At 49.1% G+C, this 24,005-nt stretch overlaps 1 protein-coding gene across 4 annotated transcripts in view; it reads left to right on the forward strand.

Annotated features, from left to right (window-relative positions):
• The window catches only part of LOC135189321 (receptor activity-modifying protein 3-like), a 58,345-nt gene that overhangs the window by 28,585 nt on the left and 5,755 nt on the right, over positions 1–24,005 (forward strand). For 3 of the 4 annotated variants that reach the window (XM_064169548.1, XM_064169549.1, XM_064169546.1), the window contains 2 exons: positions 8,867–8,896; positions 11,277–11,409. In XM_064169548.1, coding sequence (XP_064025618.1) covers positions 8,878–8,896; positions 11,277–11,409 — 152 coding nt within the window. In that variant the 5' untranslated portion in view covers positions 8,867–8,877. The remainder of the gene's footprint in view (positions 1–8,866; positions 8,897–11,276; positions 11,410–24,005) is intronic. The other variant, XM_064169547.1, reaches the window with a different exon arrangement.

Raw genomic sequence — 24,005 nt, forward strand, 5'->3', positions numbered from 1 at the left:
GTGTCTGTAGAAGCATTGATTGCTGTACAGTGAGTGTGACATCTCCTCTGTTCCTAGCTTGTTTTTAGAAAAGCAGACCAATATTTTGTTTTAAGCTAAGGGCAGACTGCAAACTAACTCAAAATTAGAACTTACCACTTTGGATTAACAAAAATGATGGAAATATTCCTAACTCTTGACCTAAGTTGGATTTGTATCCAAGCAAACCAACCTTTGTCATTAGCTAATATTGCTACTGAAAATAGCAAGCTCCAGGGAGATTTTTTGGGTGGGAAATATTCTGCTATAAAATACTTTATGAAGCACAACAAAGGAGAAGTAGTGTTAACTGGAATAAGCATAGAATCAGCCACATTGGAAAGAGACCTCCAAGCTCATCCAGTCCAACCTAGCACCCAGCCCTGTCCAGTCAACCAGACCATGGCACTAAGTGCCTCATCCAGGCTTTGCTTCAACACCTCCAGGCACGGCAACTCCACCACCTCCCTGGGCAGCCCATTCCAATGCCAATCACTCTCTCTGGTAACAACTTCCTCCTAACATCCAGCCTAGACCTGCCCTGGCACAACTTGAGACTGTGTCCCCTTGTGCTGTTGCTGCTTGCCTGGCAGAAGAGCCCAACCCCACCTGGCTACAGCCTCCCTTCAGGGAGTTGTAGACAGCAATGAGCTCTGCCCTGAGCCTCCTCTGCTGCAGGCTGCACACCCCCAGCTCCCTCAGCCTCTTCTAATAGGGTTTGTGTTCCAGGCCCCTCAACAGCTTTGTCGCCCTCCCGTGGACACCTTCCAGTACTGCAACATCTCTCTTGAACTGAGGAGCCCAGAACTGGACACAGCACTCAAGGTGTGGCCTGAGCAATGCTGAGTACAGGGGCAGAATAACCTCCCTTGTCCTGCTGCCCACACTGCTCCTGATCCAGGCCAGGATGCCCTTGGCTCTCTTGGCCACCTGCACACTGCTGCCTCATGTTCTTCTACTATCTACCAGTGTCCCCAGGTCCCTTTCTTCCTGGCTGCTCTCAGCCACTCTGTCCCCAGCCTGTAGCACTGCTTGGGGTTGTTGTGGCCAAGGAAGTAGCAGCAAAAGGAGGTGGAGGTACAGAGTGTGGAGGGTTGTTGTCTGTTCTGAAAATGAAACCCCCCCAACCACTCAGAACATTTTCCCACGCCTTCTGTGATGGTAATAGCCGGACTTAAATGTTCTGGCTGTTAAGGGAAGAAGAAACTTGTCCTATCTGCAAGTATCCTGTGGTTTTAAGTGTTTCCTCAGGAGGGAGTGTGCCATGACCCTTGTCTGTGAAACCTTCATGGGCCATTTCCCCTTCCCAAGGCTTTTTTTCCCCCTTAATTAAAAAAAGTTGCTTGGCTTCTCTTTCAGGCTCCTCTACAGGAGTGGATCAGAGTCCTTGCTTGCCTTTTTGTACTCATTCACAGTTGGAGGCTAAGCAGAGACCTCCTCACCCTCTACAACCACCTCAAAAGAGGCTTGAGCCAAATGAGGATCAGTCTCCTCACATGCAGGAAGTGACAGAACAAGAGGAAATGGCCTCAAGGTTTTGCCAGGGGAGGTTGCTGGGAAGAATTCCTTCCCAGAAGGGGTTCTCAGGCACTGGAACAGGCTGCCCAGGGAGGTGGTAGAGTTACCACGCCTGAAGGTATTTAAAAGACAGGTGGGTGTGTTGCTGAGGGATCTGGTTTAGTGGCAGCAGCTTAGCAGTAGTGGTGGGATTGTGAAACTCTAGGTGAGTGGCTGGATTTGGTGATCTCAAAGGTCTCTTCCAACCTCAGCAGTTCTATAAGGGCAGTGTTGTGGTAACTTGGTATTTTATGGCACATCACATCTTATTTTCCTGCCTGCCTGGCTTACAGCAATGAGGACCCTTAGATCAGCTATGTGCTTCTAGGTGATGAGGTGGTACAGCAGCACTCTGAGGTTCTGGATGTGACTGACCAACTTTGGGTGGCTTCCACAGTCTATGTGTGGGCTAAGAGGTGTACATCTCTCTGCCACAGGCTGCCTGGCCTTTTAGGGGGAGTAAATCTGAATTATGTTGCCTCACCTTTCCCATGACTTAGCAGATGCATTTCCCTTTCAGGCAGAGAGACTTTGTCCTGTTCTTCAGCTGCTTTGAGAGCTTTTCCTGAGAGGAGGAGGTAGTCATGAGGCAGAGCACCACTATTAGGCTCACACTACTCAGTGTGATGCTGGTTTCCACTTGTGTCCTCAGATGAATTTCACACTAGCTCTGTTCTTCTATGAAGACAGGCTGGGAGCTTTGGGGTAGTTCAGCCTGGACAAGAGAAGGCTCCAGGGTGACCTTAGAGCAGCTTTTCCCTACCTGAAGGGGACCTACAGGAAGGCTGGGGAGAGGCTGTTTAGAAGGGCTTGTAGTGAGAGGATGAGGGACAGTGGTTTGAAACTGGAGCAGGGTAGATTCAGCTTGGGCATCAGGAGCAAGCTCTTCACAATGAGGATGGTGGAACACTGTACCACGTTGCCCAAAGAGGTGTAGGAGGTCCCACCCCTGGAGACATTCAAGGTGAAACTTGCTGGGGCCCTGAGCAACCTGATCCAATTGGAGACACCCCTGTTCACTGCAGAGGTGTTGATCTAGATGACCTTTGAGGGTTCCTTCCAGCCCAGTGCAATCTGTGATTCTGTGCTCATTTCTGCAGCCAATGTGCAATGCAGACTGCAGTCATGGTCTGTCATTGGCCTGTGATGAACCTGAAGAAGAGCAGATGTTTAGAGGGCAAAAAGTGCCCAGGTGTTCACCTCCTCTTGCTAGAAGTGTATTTATCTGCAATCAGACATTAAGAGCTATGATCTGTTTGGTTTAGAGACTACATACATCCATGTGGCAACCACTGCACCCCAAGACCCAGAAGTCCAGGTCTCACAGAAGCTATTGAAGAGCAAGGAGCAGAAAGCTCTTGGAAGGCCTGCAGTACATCCCAAATAACACTCTGTTTCCAAACCCTGGGGAGCACAGTCCTTTGGAACACTCTTACAGCCACCTTAAATCAGATTGTAGTCCCTGCCTTCTTGTTGAGTGTCATCTTTAAGCAGCTGATGCCACACATTTCTTTCTACTCTAGAAACAAAGGTCCTGCTCCCAGTCTTTATTTTTACTCTCTGTAAAGATCTCAAGTTGGGATTTCCATCAAGGACTATGCCCCTCTTCTAAAAGAGCATGAAGAGACTTTGCTTCAAGCACTTGATTCTGCTGTTGAAATATTTCATTCATCCACTGTCTGAAAGTCAGTGGCTGTGGGAGAAGAAAACTGCTGGATTCATTTTCAGTTAAGCAGTGCTTAGGGCTGGGTGCTAGGTTGGCCTGGATGATCTTGGAAGTCTCTTCCAACCTGGTTGATCCTATGTTTCTATCAAAAACATAACTGGATAGAGAAGAGGTGAAGGAAACATGATGTGGACAATAAGTTAACTGTGGGCAGCAATGTGCCTTTGTGGCCAAGAAAGTCAATGGTCTCCTGGAGTGCATGAAGAAGAGTGTGTCCAGCAGGTCAAGGGATGTTCTTCTCCCCCTCTGCTCAGCCCTGGTGAGACCACATCTGGAGTATTGTGTCCAGTTCTGGGCTCCACAATTGAAGAGGCACTGGGGATATACTAGAGCATGTCCAAAGGAGGCTACAAGGATGATGAAGGGACTGAAATATTGTCTGGTGAGGAAGGGCTGAGAGATCTGGGACTGTTTAATCTGGAGAAGAGCAGACTGAGAGGGCATCTTGTTAATCTTTACAAGTATCTGAAGGGTGGGTGTAAAGATGGAGGGGCCAGTCTCTTTTCACTGGTGTCCTGTGATAGGACAGGGGGCAGTGGACACCAGCTGGAAAACAGGAGGTTTCACTTCAGCGTGAGGAGGAACCTCTCTGCTATCAGGGTGCTGCAGCCCTGGAGCAGGCTGCCCAGTCTAGAAACTTTCAAGACCTGTCTAGATACATTCCTGTGGGTAACAAGGGCACCAAAGCTGGTGAGGGGGCTGGAGCACAGCCCTGTGAGGAGAGGCTGAGGGAGCCTGGAGAAGAGGAGACTCAAGGATGACCTCATTGCTGTCTGCAACTACCTGAAAGGAGGTTGTAGCCAAGTGGGGTTGGTCTCTTCTCCCAGGCAACCAGTGACATGAGAGGACACAGTCTCAAACTGTGCCAGGGCAAGTTCAGGCTGGGTGTTAGGAAGAAGTTCTCCACAGAAAAGAGTGACTGGCATTGGAATGGGCTGCCCAGGGAGGTGGTGGAGTCACCATCCCCCGAGGAGTTTCAGAGGAGGCTGGATGAGGCACCTAGTGCCATGGTTGAGTTAATTAGAAGGTGTTAGGTGCTAGGTTGGACTCAATGATCCCAGAGGTCTTTTCCAACCTGGTTAATTCTGTGATTCTGTGTGACCTGCCCTAGATGATCCTGCTATGGCAGGGGTGTTGGACTCAATCTCTGGAGGTCCCTTCCAACCCCTATCATTCTATTCTTCTATGCAACTTTACCGTACAGATCTTAGCATTCAGCCAACTGCTAAGTAGTGCATTTCCTGAGCACACAATTGAACTGGTGTGGTTCATTTAGACATGTATTTAATGCATAAACATGAACATAAATAATGACCAGTGTAATTCCTTAGATATTGACTTAAATAAAATGCAGTACTTTCAAACAACATAGCAGAAAACCCATCTGACACCTCTGGTACTAGGCATGGGCTGTGCCAAACTGGTGAAGTGTTATTTGTGTGCTGCCAGCAGTGATTTAAGAACTTCACAAAGGAATTTAGAGGACAATCATCTGTATTCCTGCTCAGAGAAACACCCCCCCCCTATTGAAATTGGAGTTCAGCATAATTGCCACATTTCTTTGCAGCCATGGGCAAGCTGGGGACCTCTGAACCAACATGAGACTGAAGAGCTGATGCCCTTGCTAATACTCCCTGTTGATTTGCACTGATGCAATGAAAAAGCTTTAAATTGCTTCCTTTTTGTGCCTTTCTTGCTCTGCAGGAAGAAGATTCTAATGCCCAAAATTGTTAACTGTTGGAAATTACCTTTCCCAGTTCCAAAGCAGTAATGTAGTGCCTCAGCCTGTGATAAAATGCAGTGCTGAGCTGAGCTTTTTAGTGTTGACCAGGACACTTCCATGGCTGAGATATATCTGCTGTGCAGCTGACACAAGAAGGAAGAAAATGTATTAGAGAGGAACCAGCATCAAAGCAGAGGTTAATGCTCTTGTGTGCCACATGGGCTTGCTGCAGAACTGCTTGGGCTCAGGGATAGATCAGTCCCCTGCCCGTGGGTTGCCCTTGCTCCCTGCCTGTCCTTCTGCTGAGCTGTGTTTTTGCTGGGCCTGTTTTCAATCATAGAATCATAGAATCAGCCAGGTTGGAAGAGACCTCCAAGCTCATCCAGGCCAACCTAGCACCCAGCCCTGGCCAATCAACCAGACCATGGCACTAAGTGCCTCATCCAGGCTTTGCTTCAACACCTCCAGGGATGGTGACTCCACCACCTCCCTGGGCAGCCCATTCCAATGCCAATCACTCTCTCTGCCAACAACTTCCTCCTAACATCCAGCCTAGACCTACCCTGGCACAACTTGAGACTGTGTCCCCTTGTGCTGTTGCTGGTTGCCTGGCAGCAGAGCCCAACCCCACCTGGCTACAGCCTCCCTTCAGGTAGTTGTAGACAGCAATGAGCTCTGCCCTGAGCCTCCTCTCCTGCAGGCTGCACACCCCCAGCTCCCTCAGCCTCACAGGCTGCCCCTCACAAGGCTGTGCTCCAGACCTCTCACCAGCTTTGTCACCTTTCTCTGGACATGTTTCAGTATCTCAACACCTCTCAGTGCAAGTGTAGCCCTTCTTTCAAGTATTATACTTATTACACGCTCCTGCAGGTCCCTGGCATCCTTCCTTTGTGCTGGGTTCCTGTCATTGCCCATCTCTGTCACCTCCAGGTGCCTCATTTCCTTGGCTGCTTTAAGGTGATGTGGTGACCTTCTTGCATCCTGTCCCCACCTCCCTGTTCTGCTCTGCTTGTAAAGAGAAGTGTCAAAGGGGCAGTTGGCAGCTGAGAACAAACTCAGGATCATAGAATGGCTTAGGTTGGAAATTACCTCAGAGATCATCTACTCCAGACCCCTGCCAAGGGCAGGGATGCCTCTCAGCTAAACTTGGTTGTCCAAGAACTCATCCACTCTGGTCCTAAGCACCTCCATGGAGGTGGCATTCACAACCCCCCTGCCAGAGGCAGGGATGCCTCTCAGCTAAACTTGGTTGTCCAAGAACTCATCCAGTCTGGTCCTAAGCACCTCCATGGAGGTGGCATTCACAACCCCCTTGCCAGAGGCAGGGATGCCTCTCAGTTAGACTTGGTTGTCCAAGAACTCATCCAGTCTGGCCTTAAGCACCTCCATGGAGGTGGCATTCACAACCCCCCTGCCAGGGGCAGGGATGCCTCTCAGCTAAACTTGGTTGTCCAAGAACTCATCCAGTCTGGCCTTAAGCACCTCCATGGAGGTGGCATTCACAACCACTCTGGGCAACCTGTTCCAGTGTCTCAGCACCCTCCTGCTGAAGAACTTCTTCCTCAGATCCAGTCTAAACTTACTCAGCTTAAAACCAGTCCCCCTATTCCTGTTGCCAGACACCTAGAAGATGAACGTCTGAGCCACATTGTGGTCAGGGTTATTTAAGTATGGGCAGGTGAGGCTGCAGTTTTGGTACCAAGTCTTGTTTTTTCCTTTCTGTAGTTTTGCAGCAGCCTGGGCTGCAGGGTGAAGCAATGTGGCCATTCTCTGCTGGTGGGCCACCTGAGAAGGTGTTGAAGCAAAGCCTGGCTGGGGCACTTAGTGCCATGGTCTAGTTGATTGGCTAGGGCTGGGTGCTAGGTTGGGCTGGGTGAGCTTGGAGGTCTTTCCAACCTGCTTGATTCTATGATTCCTGCTCTTCACAGTTGCAGTAGATCCTGGCTCATTAGTAACCAAGACAGATTAAGGCTTGTCTGGAAGGACAGTGTGTTCCTCAGCAGAATCTCACTTCTCAGATGTAGGTACACAGTAATTAGCAGCTAACTGAGCTGAGGGTGGGGCATATCTGAGTGAAGGCACAGCCCAGATCAATACAGTCTGGGCTGATACTCTGCTGCCTGGGTCTTGATTCCTTTTACTGGAGTGATGCAGAGAGTATTGTGGCATGTACTGAAGCACAGATTTGGCAAGAGAGAAACCCCCTCACTCTCTAGCTGGCCTGCAGAGATTAGAGGGGCCAAGCTGGGGCTGGATTTATCTCTTGGCAGCAGTGTGCTCAGGTGGCTAAGAAGGCCAACAGCATCCTGGCTTGGATTGGGAATGCCAGTAGGAGTAGGGAAGTGATTGTGCTCCTGTACTCAGCACTGGTGAGGCCAAACCTTGAGTACAGTGGTTGGAAGGGACCTCTAGCACAAATTGAGTTCACCTCCCCTACCAAAGCAGCATCACCTAGGGCAGGTCATACAGGAACACATCCAGACAGGTCTTGAAAGTCTCCAGAGTAGGAGACTCCACGACCTCTCTGGGCAGTCTGTTCCAGTGCTTCCTCACCCTCACAGCAAAGAAGTTACTCCTTATGTTGAGGTGGAACATCCTGTGCTGCAGCTTATACCTGTTGTTCCTTCTCCTATCAATGGGTACCACTGCAAAGAGACTGGCACCACCTTGACACCTGCAGGGTACCACTGAAAAGAGACTGGCACCTTCTTGGCACCCACCCCTCAGATATTTATAGACTTTAATAAGCTCAGCCTTTTCTTCTCAAGACTAAACAGGCTCAGGTCTCTCTTCATGGCAAAGATGTTCAAGTCCACTTCATGTGAGCTAACCCAGTGTGGTTGGACAGGAGTCTGCTCAAAGCAGTTCAGGCAGCCCAACCTATGAGGGCGTTATCTGTACTGCCACTATGACAGGCCCAGGTCAAACCAGCTGGACCAGCACTGGCAGAGATTTGCTTCATTTTCATAGTAAAAGGATTTTATTTATACTTTGCAACATGCAGTTCCCCAAGATTCTGAGACAATGTGTTAGCATCTCCCACATTTTTCACCCTCAGGTATCTTAAAGTAAAATCTTCCCTGTCCCTGCTCCTTAATGCTGGAAGCTCCAGGAAAGCATGGGATGGACATCCCCACAGCAAGGCTTTGTGACTCAGTCACTTAAAGGGCAGGTGAAAAGGAATTCAGAACCATAAACCTCTACATGTTGATTTTTCCATTCAGACAGACTCTTTATTCAAGCTGAAACCAGTGCAAGGATGAGCACTGTTAGTATTCTGTTGGAACCTGAATTATTCATGGGTTCACAGAATGGTTTTGACTGGCAGCATTCCAAGCGCTGCCACGGGCAGGGATACCCTCCACTAGAACAGGTTTAGGTTGGAAGGGACCTCAAAGCTCAGCCAGTTCCAACCCCTTGCCATAGGCAGGGACACCTCCCACTAGAACAGGTTTAGGTTGGAAGGGACCTCAAAGCTCAGCCAGTTCCAACCCCCTGCCATAGGCAGGGACACCTCCCACTAGAACAGGTCACTCAAGACCTCATCCAGCCTGGCCTTGAGCACCTCCAGGGAGGGAGCAGCCACAACCTCCCTGGACAACCTGTGCCAGTGTCTCACCACCCTCACTGCAAAGAACTTCTTCCTAATATCCAGTCTAAATCTGTCTCCCCTCAAGCTTAAAGCCTTTCCCTCCTGCCCTAGGATTACAAGCCCTAGTAAAAAGTCCCTTCCCAGCTTCCTTGCAGGCCCCTTTCAATGAAGCTCAAGTTGGCTTGTGTCTGGAATACTTTGATGTGTGGAGGTATCTAATCCATCTCTCCCTTTTTTTCTCCTCCTCTAGTTAATGGTCTAATGACGCTCGGATTCGCAGGTGAGCTTTACCTCTAAACCAAAAGCTTCTCTTTCTGTTCTGTTCATGCCAGCCATTTGAACTTCCACCCACTTGAGCAGCTCCTGTGCATTTCTTACAGCTGCCTTGGTGCACTGGCCTGATCAGCTGGGAGTGGTGCTGTGATTTTAAGGGTCAGTCTCAACAGCCGTGGTAGAGCTAGAGGAATAGCTGTAATTTGACAGAACCACAGAATCACTAAGCTTGAGAAGACCTCCAGCACCAATGACTCAGGCCACACTGCCAAGAGCACCACGAAAGCATGCTCCTAAGTGTCACACCTGTACAGGTTTTGAACATTTCCAGGGATGCTGACTCCACCAGCAACTTGGGCTGCCTGTTCCACAGCCTGATCACTGTTCCATGAAGAGGTTTTTTTTTCTGATATCACAGTATCACACAGTATCACCAAGGTTGGAAGAGACCTCATAGATCATCAAGTCCAACCCTTTACCACAGAGCTCAAGGCCAGACCATGGCACCAAGTGCCACGTCCAATCCTGCCTTGAACAGCTCCAGGGACAGCGACTCCACCACCTCCCCGGGCAGCCCATTCCAGTGTCCAATGACTCTCTCAGTGAAGAACTTTCTCCTCACCTCAGTTTCCCCTGGCACAGCCTGAGGCTGTGTCCTCTCGTTCTGGTGCTGGCCACCTGAGAGAAGAGAGCAACCTCCTCCTGGCCACAACCTCCCCTCAGGTAGTTGTAGACAGCAATAAGGTCTCCCCTGAGCCTCCTCTTCTCCAGGCTAAATAATCCCAGCTCCCTCAGCCTCCAACCTAAACATCCCCTGGTGCAACTTCAGGCTGGTTCTTCTCATCCTGTCACTTCTTATCAGGGAGAAGAGACCAACTCTCACCTTGCTCCAACCTCCTTTTAGGGAGTTGTAGAGAGCAATGAGATCTCCCAACAGCCTTCCTTTCTCTAGACCCTCAGCTGCTCCTCACCAGACCTGTTCTCCAGACCCTTCACCAGCTTCATTGCCCTTCTCTGGATGTGAACTCCTTTGATCAGAGACACATAAACTCTTGGGTTCTTGGGTTGCTCAGATCACATGAATCTGTTGGAGCTTTTCCTGTAACCATGCAAAATATTCAATTTCTGAAGAAGGACAACCAAACCAGCAAGGTCCTGGAAAGTCCATTTAAACACTCTGCTGGGAATAGGCTGGAGTAAACTGTCAGTACAGATGACAGTGGAGGAGAAAACTATTCTGCTGGATTTACAGGGTTATAAATCAAGTGCTGGCTGTTTAAAACAGCCTGCCAGGAAAAGCAGCTTTGCTTAGCTTCTGTCAAAGCATCAATACAACAACAGTGTGGCCAGCAGGACTAAGGAAGGGATTGTCACCCTGCACTCAGCACTGGTGAGGCCACAGCTTGGGTACTGGGTTCAGTTTTTGGCCCCTTATTACAAGAAGGAGAGAGAGGTGCTGCAGCATGTCCAGAGAAGGGCAGTGAACTGGTGAAGGGTCTGAAGAACAGGCCTGGTGAGGACCTGCTGAGGGAACTAGGCTTTTTTCATCTGGAGGAGTCTGAGGGGAGACTTCCTTGCTCTCTACAGCTCCCTGAAAGAAGGACTGAGTGAGGTGGACGCTGGTCCATTCTCCCTGGTAAAAAGTGATCCTTTGCCCTAGCAAAAAGTGAAAGGATGATAGGTCTGAAGGAGCACCAGGAAAGGTTCAGGTTGGATATTAGAAGAAACTTCTTGACTGGAAGGGTTCTCAAAGACTGGAATAGGCTCCCCAGGGAGGTGATTGAATCCCTATCCCTGGAAGTGTTTCAGAGAGGCAGAGATCTGGTGCTGAGGTTTAGCCTCAGACTTGGTCAAGTTAGAGAATGGTTGGACTTGGTGACTTGAAGGTCTTTTCCAACTCAAAAATGATTGTGTGACTGTATCCAGTAATGAAAAAGCTCAGTTGTGACTGTGGGAATGAAGCCCTTCAGCTGGTAACATATACTGATGTTTGAGAGCTGAACAGGCCTCAACTGTGCAAGCTTGAGGAACTCTGTGCTGCAGGGGATGATCTGTAGCTCCAGTCAGCTTTTAACTAAAGCTGCAAAGGGGCAGTTGTAAGTTGGTATGAGTAGGAGCTAAGTAAGGTTAGCTAAGTGATGCTAGGTCTAAAAGGTGACACTGTCTATGGTAGCCTGTAGTATTTTACACTAAGTTATGCTTTGAGTAAATTAAGATGAAGGTATATTCTACCTGCTTTGTCAGATAGATTGGCAAGTTGAATGTTTTACCCTTAGAGCAGTGTGAGTGCCAAGCAGAGCTGTGTGAAGGAGTTTGTGCAGGATGAGTTTCTACTTGTGCTGTTTCAGGGTTTGAGATTTGAAGGAGCCCTCTGTTTTTTTACCTAGGTGCATATCAACAGCCTCGTCTCTGCAATGAATCTCTCATGTTAGAAAAGTTGCCTGCCTGTGGGAAATCCTTTGAAGAGATGATGAAGAAAGTGGACTCCAAAAAATGGTGCAACCTGACAGAATTCATCATGTAAGTTCTGGGTTTGATAGTTCTCACCTTCTAATGATGCTTGTCCTTCAAAAAGATGAATTGCCTCAACCCCCTGAGAACACTCCTTGATACACCTCTAATGTATGCAGTGTTTGTGTTCCAGATAAATTGGTATCCTCCTGTATTTGCTTGCCAGCTGCAGAGGGCTGAGCTGCAGTATGGCCAGGGGTGCTCTGAGACCCAGCTCTTAACTGGAAGAGTGCCCAGAACAGAGTGCTTCAGTGAGAGCTAGCCAGTGGGCTTATTGATACTGGCTGCTGCTGCTTTCACTTCAGGCAGTTCTGGTTAGATTTAATCCATATTGTGGTGCATAATCCATATTGTAGTGCATTTTTAGGCAAGTGTAACTGAAGTCAGGGGTTTCTTTCTGTGAAACTACTCAAGTCACATGCTTTTAAAATCACACTGTTCAGTTTCCTCTGTTGGTAGCAGTGGAGTAATGGGCTTAAACTGGCAGAGGGGAGATTTAAACCAGGTATTAGGAAGAAGTTCCTCACAGTGAGGGTGGTGAGACACTGGCACAGGTTGCCCAAGGAGGTAGTGGATGACAGAAGCACAGAATGTGATCTTTGATCCCATTCTGTGCTTCTGTCATCCACAACCTCCCTGGAGGTATTCAAGGCCAGGCTGGATGTGGCCTTGAGCAACCTGTTCTAGTGGGAGGTGTCCCTGCCTGTGGCAGGGGTTGGAACTGAATGATCTTTGAGGTCCTTTCCAACCTAAACCATTCTGATTCTGTAAAGCTGCTGGGGCCCTGAGCAGCCTGATCTCCCTGGAGATCTCTCTGCCACCTGCAGGGGCGGTTGGCTAAGATGACCTCTGAGAGTCCCTTCCCACCTGATGCAGTCTGCGATTCAGTGACTGAAATGCTGCAAGCCTGGCGGTGCCGAGGGCGACATCTCTTGTTGTCTGACCTCTTATGTCTGTTCTGTAAGCATCTCTCTGTAGACCTGCACACTCTGTTCTGAAGGAAACATGCAGGGCTTGTGTAATTGGTGGCATTTGTGGCTCTGTGGAACATCTTCTTCCCAGCGAGGCAGCTCATGCGCAGCGCTCGGGTTTCGGAAGCGCTGAGTGCCCTCTACACCAACTGAAAGCAGAGGAAGCTGCAGGTGTTCAGCACTTTAGAAAATGAGGCTCAAGTGAGTTAGGCCTGGTGTGGTGGGAGCCAGTGTGGAGCAAAACATCTTCCTGGATTTGTGGTTTCAGGGGCTGGCAAGGTAGCCACAGGTGAGCTGTCACCGCGTCGCTCGCAGTGTCATTTACCCCCAGATGTGTTCTTGTCTCCTGTGGTCTTCTAGCCCTGTCACCTATTTAGTGTCACTGCATGCAGTGCAGGATTCTGCAGTTGCCTGATGGAAGATTTGAGGTAGCTGATCTCCATCAGCCTTGAGAGGTGATGAAAGGTTGGAGTGCTCTGCTGTGTGGCAGCAGCTCCCTGCGTTTCTCTTAGTGGTGATGTGCCACTGCTTGGTAACGTTTCACTATCACAGAATGGTTTGGATTGCAAAAGGCTTTAAAGATCATCTACTTTGTTGAAGCAAAGCCTGGATGAGGCACTTAGTGCCATGGTCTAGTTGATTGGACAGGGCTGGGTGATAGGTTGGACTGGATGAGCTTGGAGGTCTCTTCCAACCTGGTTGATTCTACGATTCTATGATTCTATTCCAATGTGCAGGGACACCTTCTGCTAGTGCAGGTTGCTCACGACCCTGTCCTGCCTGGCTTTTAAACAATTCCAGGTCTGAAGCCTTCACAAATTCTTTGGACAACCTGTTCCAGTGCCTCACCACCCTTGTGGTGGTGAATTTCTTCCTAATGTGTAAACAAAAGCCAGCTTCTTCTAGTCTGAAGCCATTAGCCCTCCTTCTGTCACTTCATGCCTCTGCCTAAAGTCCCTCCCCAACTCTGCTCTAGCCCCTTCAAATACTAGAAGCCTGTGTGCTTGCAGCCTTCTCTTCTCCAGGCTGAAAAGCCCCAAGTCTCTCTGCCTGTGCCATAGAATAGAGTCGAAGAATCAACCAGGTTGGAAGAGACCTCCAAGCTCATCCAGTCCAACCTAGCTCCCAGCCCTAGCCAGTCAACCAGACCATGGCACTAAGTGCCTCAGCCAGGCTTTTTTTGAACACCTCCAGGAACAGCAACTCCACCACCTCCCTGGGCAGCCCATTCCAATGCCAATCACTCTTTCTGGCAAGAACTTCCTCCTAACATCCAGCCTAGACCTCCCCTGGCACAACTTGAGACTATGACCCCTTGTTCTGTTGCTGATAGCCTGGGAGAAGAGACCAACACCCACCTGGCTACAGCCTCCCTTCAGGTAGTTGTAGACAGGAGAGGTGCTCCAGCCCTCTGATCATCTTTCGGGCATCTTCTGGACTCACTCTAACAGTTCCATGTCTTTGTTGTGCTGGGGTCTGCAGAGCTGGAAGCAGTACTGCAGGTGAGGTTTCAGCAGAGTGGAGCAGAGGGGCAGAATCCCCTCCCTCCACCTGCTACCTGCAGAGGTTTTGTTGCAGCCCAGGAAATGGTTGGCTCTGAGTTGCAAGCACATGGTGCCAGCTCATGTCCAGCTTTTCATCCACTCTTAGTCCTCACTGAGGACTCATCCAGAAATCAGGGTTGGGGAAAGACTCTCCCAAGGCATTTGAAAACTTAAATATGATGAGATTTCAAAACCTTTCAAGCCATTTGGACATTGTAAGTTTCAGTGGTTCATGACTGCACAAGAGACTGTGAAGGGTAACCAGAAATACTGCACAAGAAAGGTTAAAGCTTCTCAGAACAGCTGGAGGCAATCACTGACATAAGAGGAGGGACCCAACTGTCACAGGTTTGCTGGTGCTTTCAGGCTGTTCCCAGGGAACCCTGAGGATGAAAGTGCAGCTGAGTGGTTTGAATGACAGGAAATTATGGGGCATGGCAAGCGAGCAGGCAGAGACTGAAGCGTGGGAGAAAGCCAACTGCAGAGTTAACAAAAGCAAATGGACTTTGTGTTTGCCAGGGGGCAGGGCAGTGCAGGAAGCTTTTGCTTTTTGGTGTGTATAATAACATATCTATAATACTCCTGTGTGAGGTTCTCAACTTTGATACAGATTGGTCACAGAGCAGTGGAATAGGCTGCCCAGAGAGGTTGTGGAGTCTCCTTCTTCAGAGCCTTTCAAGGCCTGTCTGGATGTGTTCCTCTGTGATCTGTGCTAGGTAGTATTGTCCTGCTCTGGCAGGGGGGGTGGACTTGATGATCTCCTTGGGTCCTTTCCAACCCCTAACATCCTGTGAGCCTGTGAATTGTAGAATTGCTTCAGCTGGAAGAGACCTCTTAGATAATGGAGTCCAACCTTTGACCTGACAGCACCATGCCTGCTAAACCATGTCACACGGTGCCATGTCCACCTGTTTCTTAAACACCTCCGGGGACAGCAAATCCACCACCTCCCTGAGCAGCCTGTTCCAAAGCCTGACCACTCTTGCAGGAAAGGCATTTTTCCTAATCTCAAAGCTAACCCTCCCCTGGCACAATTTCAGGCCATTTCCTCTTGTTCTATCACCTGATATTAGGGAGCAGAGACCAACCCCCACCTCACACCAATCTCTTTTCAGAGAGTTGTAGTGAGCAATTGTAGTCAGCAACCTGAAGGGAGGTTGTAGCCAGGTGGGGGTTGGCCTCTTCTGCCAGGCAACCAGCAACAGAACAAGGGGACACAGTGTGAAGTTGTGCCAGGGGAGGTCTAGGCTGGATGTTAGGAGGAAGTTGTTGGCAGAGAGAGTGATTGGCATTGGAATGGGCTGCCCAGGGAGGTGGTGGAGTGTCTGTGCCTGGAGGTGTTGAAGCAAAGCCTGGATGAGGCACTTAGTGCCATGGTCTGGTTGACTGGCTAGGGCTGGGTGCTAGGTTGGACTGGATGATCTTGGAGGTCTCTTCCAACCTGGCTGATTCTATGATTCTATGATTCAATGAGGTCTCCTCTCAGCCCTCTCTTCTCCACACTGAACATCTCCACTGATGGTCTGGATGAGGGGATTGAGTCTTCCATCATTAAGTTTGCAGATGACACCAAGTTGGGAGCATGTGTGGATCTGTTAGAGAGCAGGGGAGCTCTGCAGAGGGACTTGAACAGGCTGGACAGATGGGCACAGTCCAATGCCATGAGTTTTAACAAGGCCAAGTGCCAGGTTCTGCACTTTGGCCACAACAGCCCCATGTAGTGCTGCAGGCTGGGACAGAGTGGCTGGAGAGCAGCCAGGCAGAAAGGGGCCTGGACGTGCTGGTAGAGAGTAGCTGAAGATGAGCCAGCAGTGTGCCCAGGTGGGCAGGAGAGCCAATGGCATCCTGGCCTGCATCAGGAACAGTGTGGCCAGTAGGACCAGAGAAGTCCTTCTGTTCCTGTACTCAGCACTGCTCAGGCCACACCTTGAGTGCTGTGTCCAGTTCTGGGCTCCTCAATTCAAGAGAGATGTTGCAGTACTGGAAGGTGTCCACAGGAGGGCGACAAAGCTGGTGAGGGGCCTGGAGCACAGCCCTGTGAGGAGAGGCTGAGGGAGCTGGGGGTGTGCAGCCTGCAGCAGAGGAGGCTCAGGGCAGAGCTCATTGCTGTCTACAACTCCCTGAAGGGAGGCTGTAGCCAGGTGGGGTTGGTCTCTTCTGCCAGGCACCCAGTGAAAAAGAGGACACAGCCTCAAACTGTGCCAGGGGAGGCATAGACTGGACTTCAGGAAGAAGTTCTTCACAGCAAGAGTGATTGGCATTGGAATGGGCTGCCTGGGGAGGTGGTGGCATCACCATCCCTGGAGGTATTTAACAGGAGGCTGGATGAGGCACTTAGTGCCATGGTTTAGTTAATTAGAAGGTGTTAGCTGATAGTTTGGACTCGATGATCCTGGAGGTCTTTTCCAGCCTGGTTAATTCTGTGGTTCTGTGAAGGGTCAGATGATTTTCCCCCCTGCTTTGTGTGATCAGTCTTAGTCTGGTTACAACAGGGATGTGTCCCAGAGGCCAAGATGTGACTAAAGCCTGAAGTAAGAGGCCAGATGAAATGAGAGTGCCCAGAGCTGGCTTCCATGAAGCTGAAAGATGTTCTTTAGTGTAGCTGCATGGATTACCTTCTATTCTTAGCTAATGAAAGGGCTTTCTAACTGCTTCCAACTAGATCCTGGAAGCAATTTAGCTAGAACAAACAGTCTCTAAACAAATCTCCATGTTTCTCCCAGCCCTAAAACCCCTCTGGAAATCTGGGACTGAAATGTACTCGTGCTGCTTCTCAGTGGCTCATTAAGCTCTTGGCCTGCTCCCAAGCACCAGTATCTCCTCTCTCTTTTTTGACTCCTCATTTTCCAAATGGTTCTAAGTGTACTTGTCAGCATTTCAGTGATTTTGAGGCCAGAGGGATAGCTATTAGGGCCATCTGTTCTGCACCACTGAACAATCCAGGCCATGTCATCTGCCCAGCAGTCACTACTGCCACTACTTTATACCCCCTGAGAGGGAGGGAGTATCTCAGGGGAAGGCATTAACTCTTCATTTGAATGGTACCAGGTAACTAATAATCCATTCCTTCTCCAGCCAGATTGTCCCAAAGAGTTTGCTCTTCCCAGCCAGGGGAAAATGAGTTTTCTTTCACCTCAGTATGTCTGATTCCAGTTAGCAGCCACTGCACCTTCTTACCTTTCTTGCTGATACAGTAAAATTCCTTTTCTTGTCACAAATCCTTTTTTTCTCCCAATTAAATACAAGCAACTCACTCAAAAGTAACCCTGTGATCACTTTGGTTTGCTTTTGTTTTCCCCTTTTTCTTTAGTGAATTCAGATCAAACTTGTCTGTCCCAGTGGTTTCTCTGTGAAGAAAGGTTGAAGGACTATGAGGATGATGAGGGGACTGGAGCACTGCCTGATGAGGAGAGGCTGAGGGACCTGGGGCTGTTTAGTCTGCAGAAGACTGAGAGGGGATTTAATCAGTGTTTATAAGTATCTGAGGGCTGGGGGTCAGGAGTGGGGGGACAGGCTCTGCTCACTGCTCCCTGGGATAGGACAAAGAGCAATGGGTGTAAGTTGCAGCACAAGAGGTTCTGCAGCACAAGAGGTTCTGCAGCACAAGAGGTTCTGCAGCACAAGAGGTTCTGCAGCACAAGAGGTTCTGCAGCAAAAGAGGTTCTGCCTCAACACAAGAGGGAATTTCTTTCCTGGAAGGGTCCCAGAGCACTGCCACAGGCTCCCCAGAGAGCTTCTGGAGTCTCCTTCTCTGGAGCCTTTCAAGGCCTGTCTGGATGCATTCCTGTGTGACCTGAGCTAGACTGGATGGTCCTGCTCTGGCAGGAGGGGGGGTTGGACTCGACGATCTCCTTGGGTCCCTTCCAACCCCTAATATCCTGTGAACCTGCACTTTGTTGTGACCTCATGTCAGAGCAGTTTATTTATCCTGAGATGCTTGCTTTGGAAGCCAGGGGCTGCTGTGGCTGGTGCTAGCATTCTCTACTTCTCCAGCAGGGTGGTCTTCCTTCGGGCTTTCCAGACAGATATGAGCTGCTTCTGTTCTGTTTCCAGCCTCAGTGAACCTCTCACATTTCCTCCTTTCTACCTGTGCATTTCTTGCCCCTCTTCAACTATCAAACCCTTCAGTTAATTTTGCATTAAAAACCAATTCCTCCCAAAAACTCTTAGAGGGGATGGCAGCAGTGGCAAAACCAGCCTGGTATTAATTACCCCCCAGAACTTCATTATTTCCCTCCTGTGACTCACGCCTGCCTCTTCCAAGGCAAAGCTTTTACATCGCTGTCGTGCCAGCAAGTAGAGCAGTGCAGAAGGATGTCATATTTCAGCAGCTGTGTTGCCATCGTGCTGGTAGCTGACAAAAGCTGTTTTTCATGGCAGAAATAATGATGTTTGCCATCTGTTATCTAACAAACTGGGGAGGAAAGAACCCTACAGTTGAGAAAACTTGCCCCAGGTTGCCACACGCAGGGCTCGACTGAAAAATGTGTCCCTTCCTGGTCTAGTTCTGGCTGCAAAGTTGCTGTGAAGCTGATGCCAAGGCACAGCTTTTCCCTCAAGGAGGCTGTGTTACAGTATTTAAGGGGAAGTGTGGTTCAGGAGAATCTCCATTACTTTCCATATCAGAGTCACAGAATTACTGCAGCCTTTAAGATGATCCAGCTGAACCGTTCTCTAGCTCTGCCAAGTCTGGGGCTAAACCATGTCCCTCAGCACCACATCTCTGCCTCTTTCAAACACCTCCAGGGATGGGGCTCCTTTGGGAGCCTATTCCAGTCTCCTTTCAGTGGAGAAGTTTATTCTGACATCCAGCCTAAACCTCCCCTGGTGCAGCTCAAGGCCATTTCCTCTCACCCTATCGCTTTTTACTAGGGAGAAGATCCTGACACCTACCTCACTCCAACCTCTTTCAGCTGCTCCTTGCCAGCCCTGTTCTCTGGACTCTTCACCACCTTCGCTGCCCTTCTGTGGACCCACTCCAGCACCTTGATGTTCTCCTTGCAGTGAAGGCCTCAAAACTAAACTGAGGACTCAAGATGTGGCCTCACCAGTGCTGAGTGCAGGGGACGATGATTTGCCTGGTCCTGCTGGCTACACTATTACTGATGCAAGCCAGGATGCTGCTGGCCTTACCTTGGTCACCTGGGCACACACTGGCTCATGTTCAGCCTGCTGTTGCCCAGCACCCCCAGATCTTTAGTAAGGGTGGTGTGCACTGAGGTGGTGTCTTGTAGCTTGCACCCAGAAGGTGAGGTCAGTGTGCCAGTACTCATTTACCAACTCAAACAGCAAATAGCTCAAGATGCAGCAGCAGAACAATCCTAATGGGTAAAGTCACTTGCAGGAACTGTGCCAGCAGGTTAGAGGTGATGTTAGAGAGCACTCTGCTGTTTAAATTAAGCCTCATGGCTGTCAGCTGATGTGCCCTTTCCACACCTTTCATAACCCCTTTGAGTTTTACTGTGGCAACCACATCAGTAGTCAAAAACAATCTTCATGGAGCTTCTTGGTAAAGACTGCATTTCAAGATAAGCAATACCTAAGATTTCTGCCTGAAGTTACTTGGGGGTAAAACAATACTGTGCAACTTCTTTGGGGTGTGTGTGTGTGGGGGGGTTAGACTCCATGATCTCTGGAGGTCCCTTCCAGACCCTACCATTCTGTGACCTGACAGACTGGCATTGAGTGTGCAGTGCAAGCATCTTGGACAGTAGACTCTTAGAGGCAAAAGAAGATCAATGTGTTACAAAAACAAACACTTTGTGGCCCTTCTGTTTTGGTTTGTGAGACTGCTTTTAGGTTCCTGTTTTCTAAATGGAGCAGCCATGATCATATAGTAACTCAGATTAACCCAGCAGAGGCAAACCCCCAGACACTCTTGCTTCAAGCTACAGCTGCTATTAGTTGTGTTGTTAACTGTTGACAGCACAACAAGGTGTGAATTAATCCTACCCATTTGTTCTGTATTCGGGGGTCTGGTTGCAGTTACAGAAGTTTATCATCTAACCATGCTGAAAACAGAAGTGGTTTGCATGGCTGATGGAAAAGACTCTGACTTTATTATTTACTCTTGCAGAACAGTCAAGAGAGTGATTCTGCCACTTTGCTCTGCTCTGGTGAGACCTCACCTGCAGTGCTGCATCCACATCTGGGGCCCCCAACACAAGAGAGACCTGGACCTACTAGAGCAGGTCCAGAGGAGGCCACAAAGACAATCAGAGGACTGGAGCAGGTCTCCTACAAAGAGAGGCTAGAAGAGCTGGGGCTGTTCAGCCTGGAGAAGAGAGGACTCCAGGGAGACCTTAGAGCTGCATTTCAATACCTGAAGGGGACCCACAAGAAGGCTGGGGAAGAGCTGTTTCGAAGGGCTTGCAAGGGCAGGATGAGGGGCAGTGGCTTAAAACTAGAGCAGGGTAGACTGAGGTTGGCCATAAGGAGGAAGTTCTTCACAATGAGGGTGGTGGAACTCTGGAACTGGTTGTCCAGAGATGTGGTTGAGGCCCTGTGCATGGACACATTCAAAGTCAAACTTCCTGAGGCCCTGCTGATCTAGTTGGAGATGTCTCTGTTGACTGCTGGGGGAGGTTGGACCTTTGAGGGTCCTTCCACAATCCAGTGCATTCTGTGATTCTGGGACTTACCTCCACAAAGAGGAGTGGACAATATAAAAAAGGTCCCCACACATATATTTAGTGGTGTCAAAAGTCAACTTAAAACATCACCATGCACTTGAGCAGTGCTGTTAGGAGGATTTTTCTCTGCACAGTGCTTCTATCACATCTCCATGCTCTGCCTGAAATCCCTTTCCATTTTTATTACTGTCTCTCTGACTCTGTGGTTACTTTTTCAGCAGTTTTGGTCTTGTTTCTGAACTGTCCATCTCCAGATTGCAGTTTTAAAGGAAGCCTTCATTATTCCAAACTGCTTCTTCAACTCACACTGGATGTGATCTGAAGTTTAAGTTGTTCTGTAATTAGTCACCTGATTTTTAGCTCCTGTTATTTGTGTTCTGCTTGGAGCAGAAAAGAGCTCCCAGTCTCCACACAAAGCAAATGTGATTTGTCCTTAAAAGAATTTAATTGGTGCATAACTCCCCCCTATTTTCCATAAATAATCAGAAAAAACAAACCCTAGAGTCTTGGCATGCTCTTGGCATGCAAATCAGCATTGTGTAAGGAGGGCTGTGGGAATTATGATGGAAAGTTCAGCTAGGAAGCAGCTGAATCTTGTAGTTTGTTTGTTCTTTTCCCCTCTGTGCAGATGCTGCAGTGAGGATTTCTCTGAGCCAGGAGCCTGGCTGACCTGTGATTTGTGTTTCAGAGCTGGCCAGCAGTGGATATTCATGGATGCATAGAGTGGTTTGGGAGGCTGCAGCCAGGTGGGGGTTAGTGTCTTCTCCAAGATGACCAGCAACAGAACAAGGGGACACAGTCTCAAGTTGTGCCAGGGGAGGTCTAGGCTGGATGTTAGGAGGAAGTTGTTGTCAGAGAGAGTGATTGGCATTGGAATGGGCTGCCCAGGGAGGTGGTGGAGTCACTGTCTCTTGGAGGTGTTGAAGCAAAGCCTGGATGAGGCACTTAGTGCCATAGTGTAGTTGACCATGGTCTAGTTGACTGGATAGGGCTGGGTGCTAGGTTGGACTGGATGATCTTGGAGGTCTCTTCCAACCTAGGTGATTCTATGATGCTATAAGTGACCTTGAAGATTATCTGGTTCAAATCCCCTGCCACAGGCAGGGACACCTTCCACCAGACCAGGCTGCTCAAGGTCTCATCCAACCTGGCTTTTGAACACTTCCAGGTAGGAGGCATTCACAAGCTCTGTGAGCAGCCTGTCCCACTATCTCATGGTAGAATCAACCAGGTTGGAAGAGACCTCCAAGATCATGCATCTTCCATCACCCACCATGCCAGGATTCTGTGAAACTGACAAAGGGATTTGCCTCAACTTGTCAACATCCTGGAGAATTTGAGCTCCCCACTAAAACAGCTCAGACTTCTCCACCATTTCTTTGAGAGCTAGGTGAAGAAGGATTTCTTTGGCCATGTCCAGTCTTCTTCATTTCAGGTTTTGTCTCCAGTGAGCTCACGATGAAGTAGTGTGCTGTGATGTGATTCATTGTTCATGCAATAGCAGAGGAAATAATAGTTTAGACAAACTGTGCTAAAAGCACACTTCTTGAGCCAAGTCGCTGCATGGTATCGCCAGAGCAACACCACAGTGCTGTAATCATCTCTGAGGAGCCAAAGGAGCTCCTTTCTGGAAGACACAGCCTGTGAATATCCCTTGGCAAGGCAGATGTTTGCAGAGCTTTTCAGCCCTGGGACTGTAAGGGGCCAGGAGCATGTGCTGCTGTTGCATCCTGCATTCCCCTCTGTCCTCCCCAGTGCATTCCCTGTACCTGTGTTCCTCTCGACTTGGAGAGCTGTGAATTTGCCAGGCTGAGAGCTCCTGCAACCCAGAGCAGACTCTTCACTGTATTAAGTGTTGACATCCACACTTCACATCAGAGGGCAGCAATGGCTGCTTGGGAGGTGCAGTTAGATACATATGCTGAAGCCTTTGTGGGAGCAGGATTTGCCTCTGCTTGCTTTTTTGGATGATTGTTCTCAATGATCTTTGAGGTCTTTTCCATCTGAGAAATTCTGTGATTTCTGTCTACTTGGGCCGAGTTATTTGCTCCTGCAGACATGACATAGTGATGGCTGCAGAGAATACTTCTTTCAAATGAGCCCAAATGGGCTGAGTTTACAACTAAGTAGTCACTGAGGTGTAACTCAGGAGCAGAAGGCAGAGCTCAGTTGCTAGTAGAAGCTTCTGGCTTGGTATAATGCCAGGGCTACTCCACTTTCGGTCTTCATAACACAGCACCTCATGTCAGGTTGCATTTCTCTCTTCACAGAATCACAAAACTTTAGAGGTTGGAAGGGACCTCCAGAGATCATCAGGTCCAACCCCCCTGCCAAGGCAGGATCTCCTAGGGTAGGTCACTCAGGAATGCATCCAGGAGTGGTTGAAAAGTCTCCAGAGAAGGAGACTCCACAACCTCTCTGGGCAGCCTGTTCCAGTGCTCTGTCAGCCTCACTGTAAAGAAGTTTCTCCTCATGTTGAGGTGAAACCTTCTCTGTTCCAGCTTGTACCCATTGCTCCTTGGCTTATTGCTGCTGACTAAATTTGCTTGATGGAGTAGTCTCTGTTACTCACTGGAGATAGATATTAGGTAGGTAAACTACTGCTTACCTCTGGAGTTGCTCTTTATATTTACATTTTCTTGCTGTATCTTTAGGAAAGTCAACAACAGCTTAGTACAGGTTGCACATTTGGGGGTTTTCAGTCAGGTTTCTATTTTCCAGACAGCTGATGTGAAACCTCAGGTTCAGATCTGTAGCTGTTGTAAAGGACACTGAGCTGTGTTCATTATTTTCAACCCAAGTGAGTGAATCTGTTACAATGCCCCTTATTTCCTGGCAGGAGAGTAAACTATACTTTAGAATGTTGCCATTACACCAGCAAGGAGGGGTGGTTTTTGCCTTTTCTCACCCCTGCATTCATTTCCTTCCTTATGTTTTGTAGTCCATTATTATCTTCTGGCTGAAGAGATGCACAACAGCAGAGCAAGGATTAGGTGATAGAATGAGAGGAAATGGCCTCAAGTTGCAGCAGGGGAGGCTTAGGTTGGACATTAGGAAAAATGTCTTCCCTGCAGGAGTAGTCAGGCATTGGAACAGGCTGCCCAGGGAGGTGGTGGAGTCACCATCCCTAGAGGTGTTGAAGAAACTTGTGGACATGGCACTTGGGGACATGTTTGAATGACCATGGTGGTGTTGGGTCGATGATTTTCACACTGACAAGTCCTTGACCAAACCAAATCCCTCAGCACAACATCTCATCACTGTGAATTGCTACGGCTGGAAAGGACCACCAGCATCAGCCAGTCCAACCTTCATCCCAGCAGCCTTCATCACCAGACCATAGCCTCAAGCACCACAGCCACTCTCCTTTTAAACACCTCCAGGGATGGGGACTCCACCACCTCCCTGGGCAGCCTGTCCCAGTGCCTGACCACCTGCTCGGTAAAGAACTTCCTCCC

This window comes from Pogoniulus pusillus, chromosome 32 (assembly GCF_015220805.1).
Source record: "Pogoniulus pusillus isolate bPogPus1 chromosome 32, bPogPus1.pri, whole genome shotgun sequence".
In the NCBI taxonomy this organism is placed as follows: domain Eukaryota; kingdom Metazoa; phylum Chordata; class Aves; order Piciformes; family Lybiidae; genus Pogoniulus; species Pogoniulus pusillus.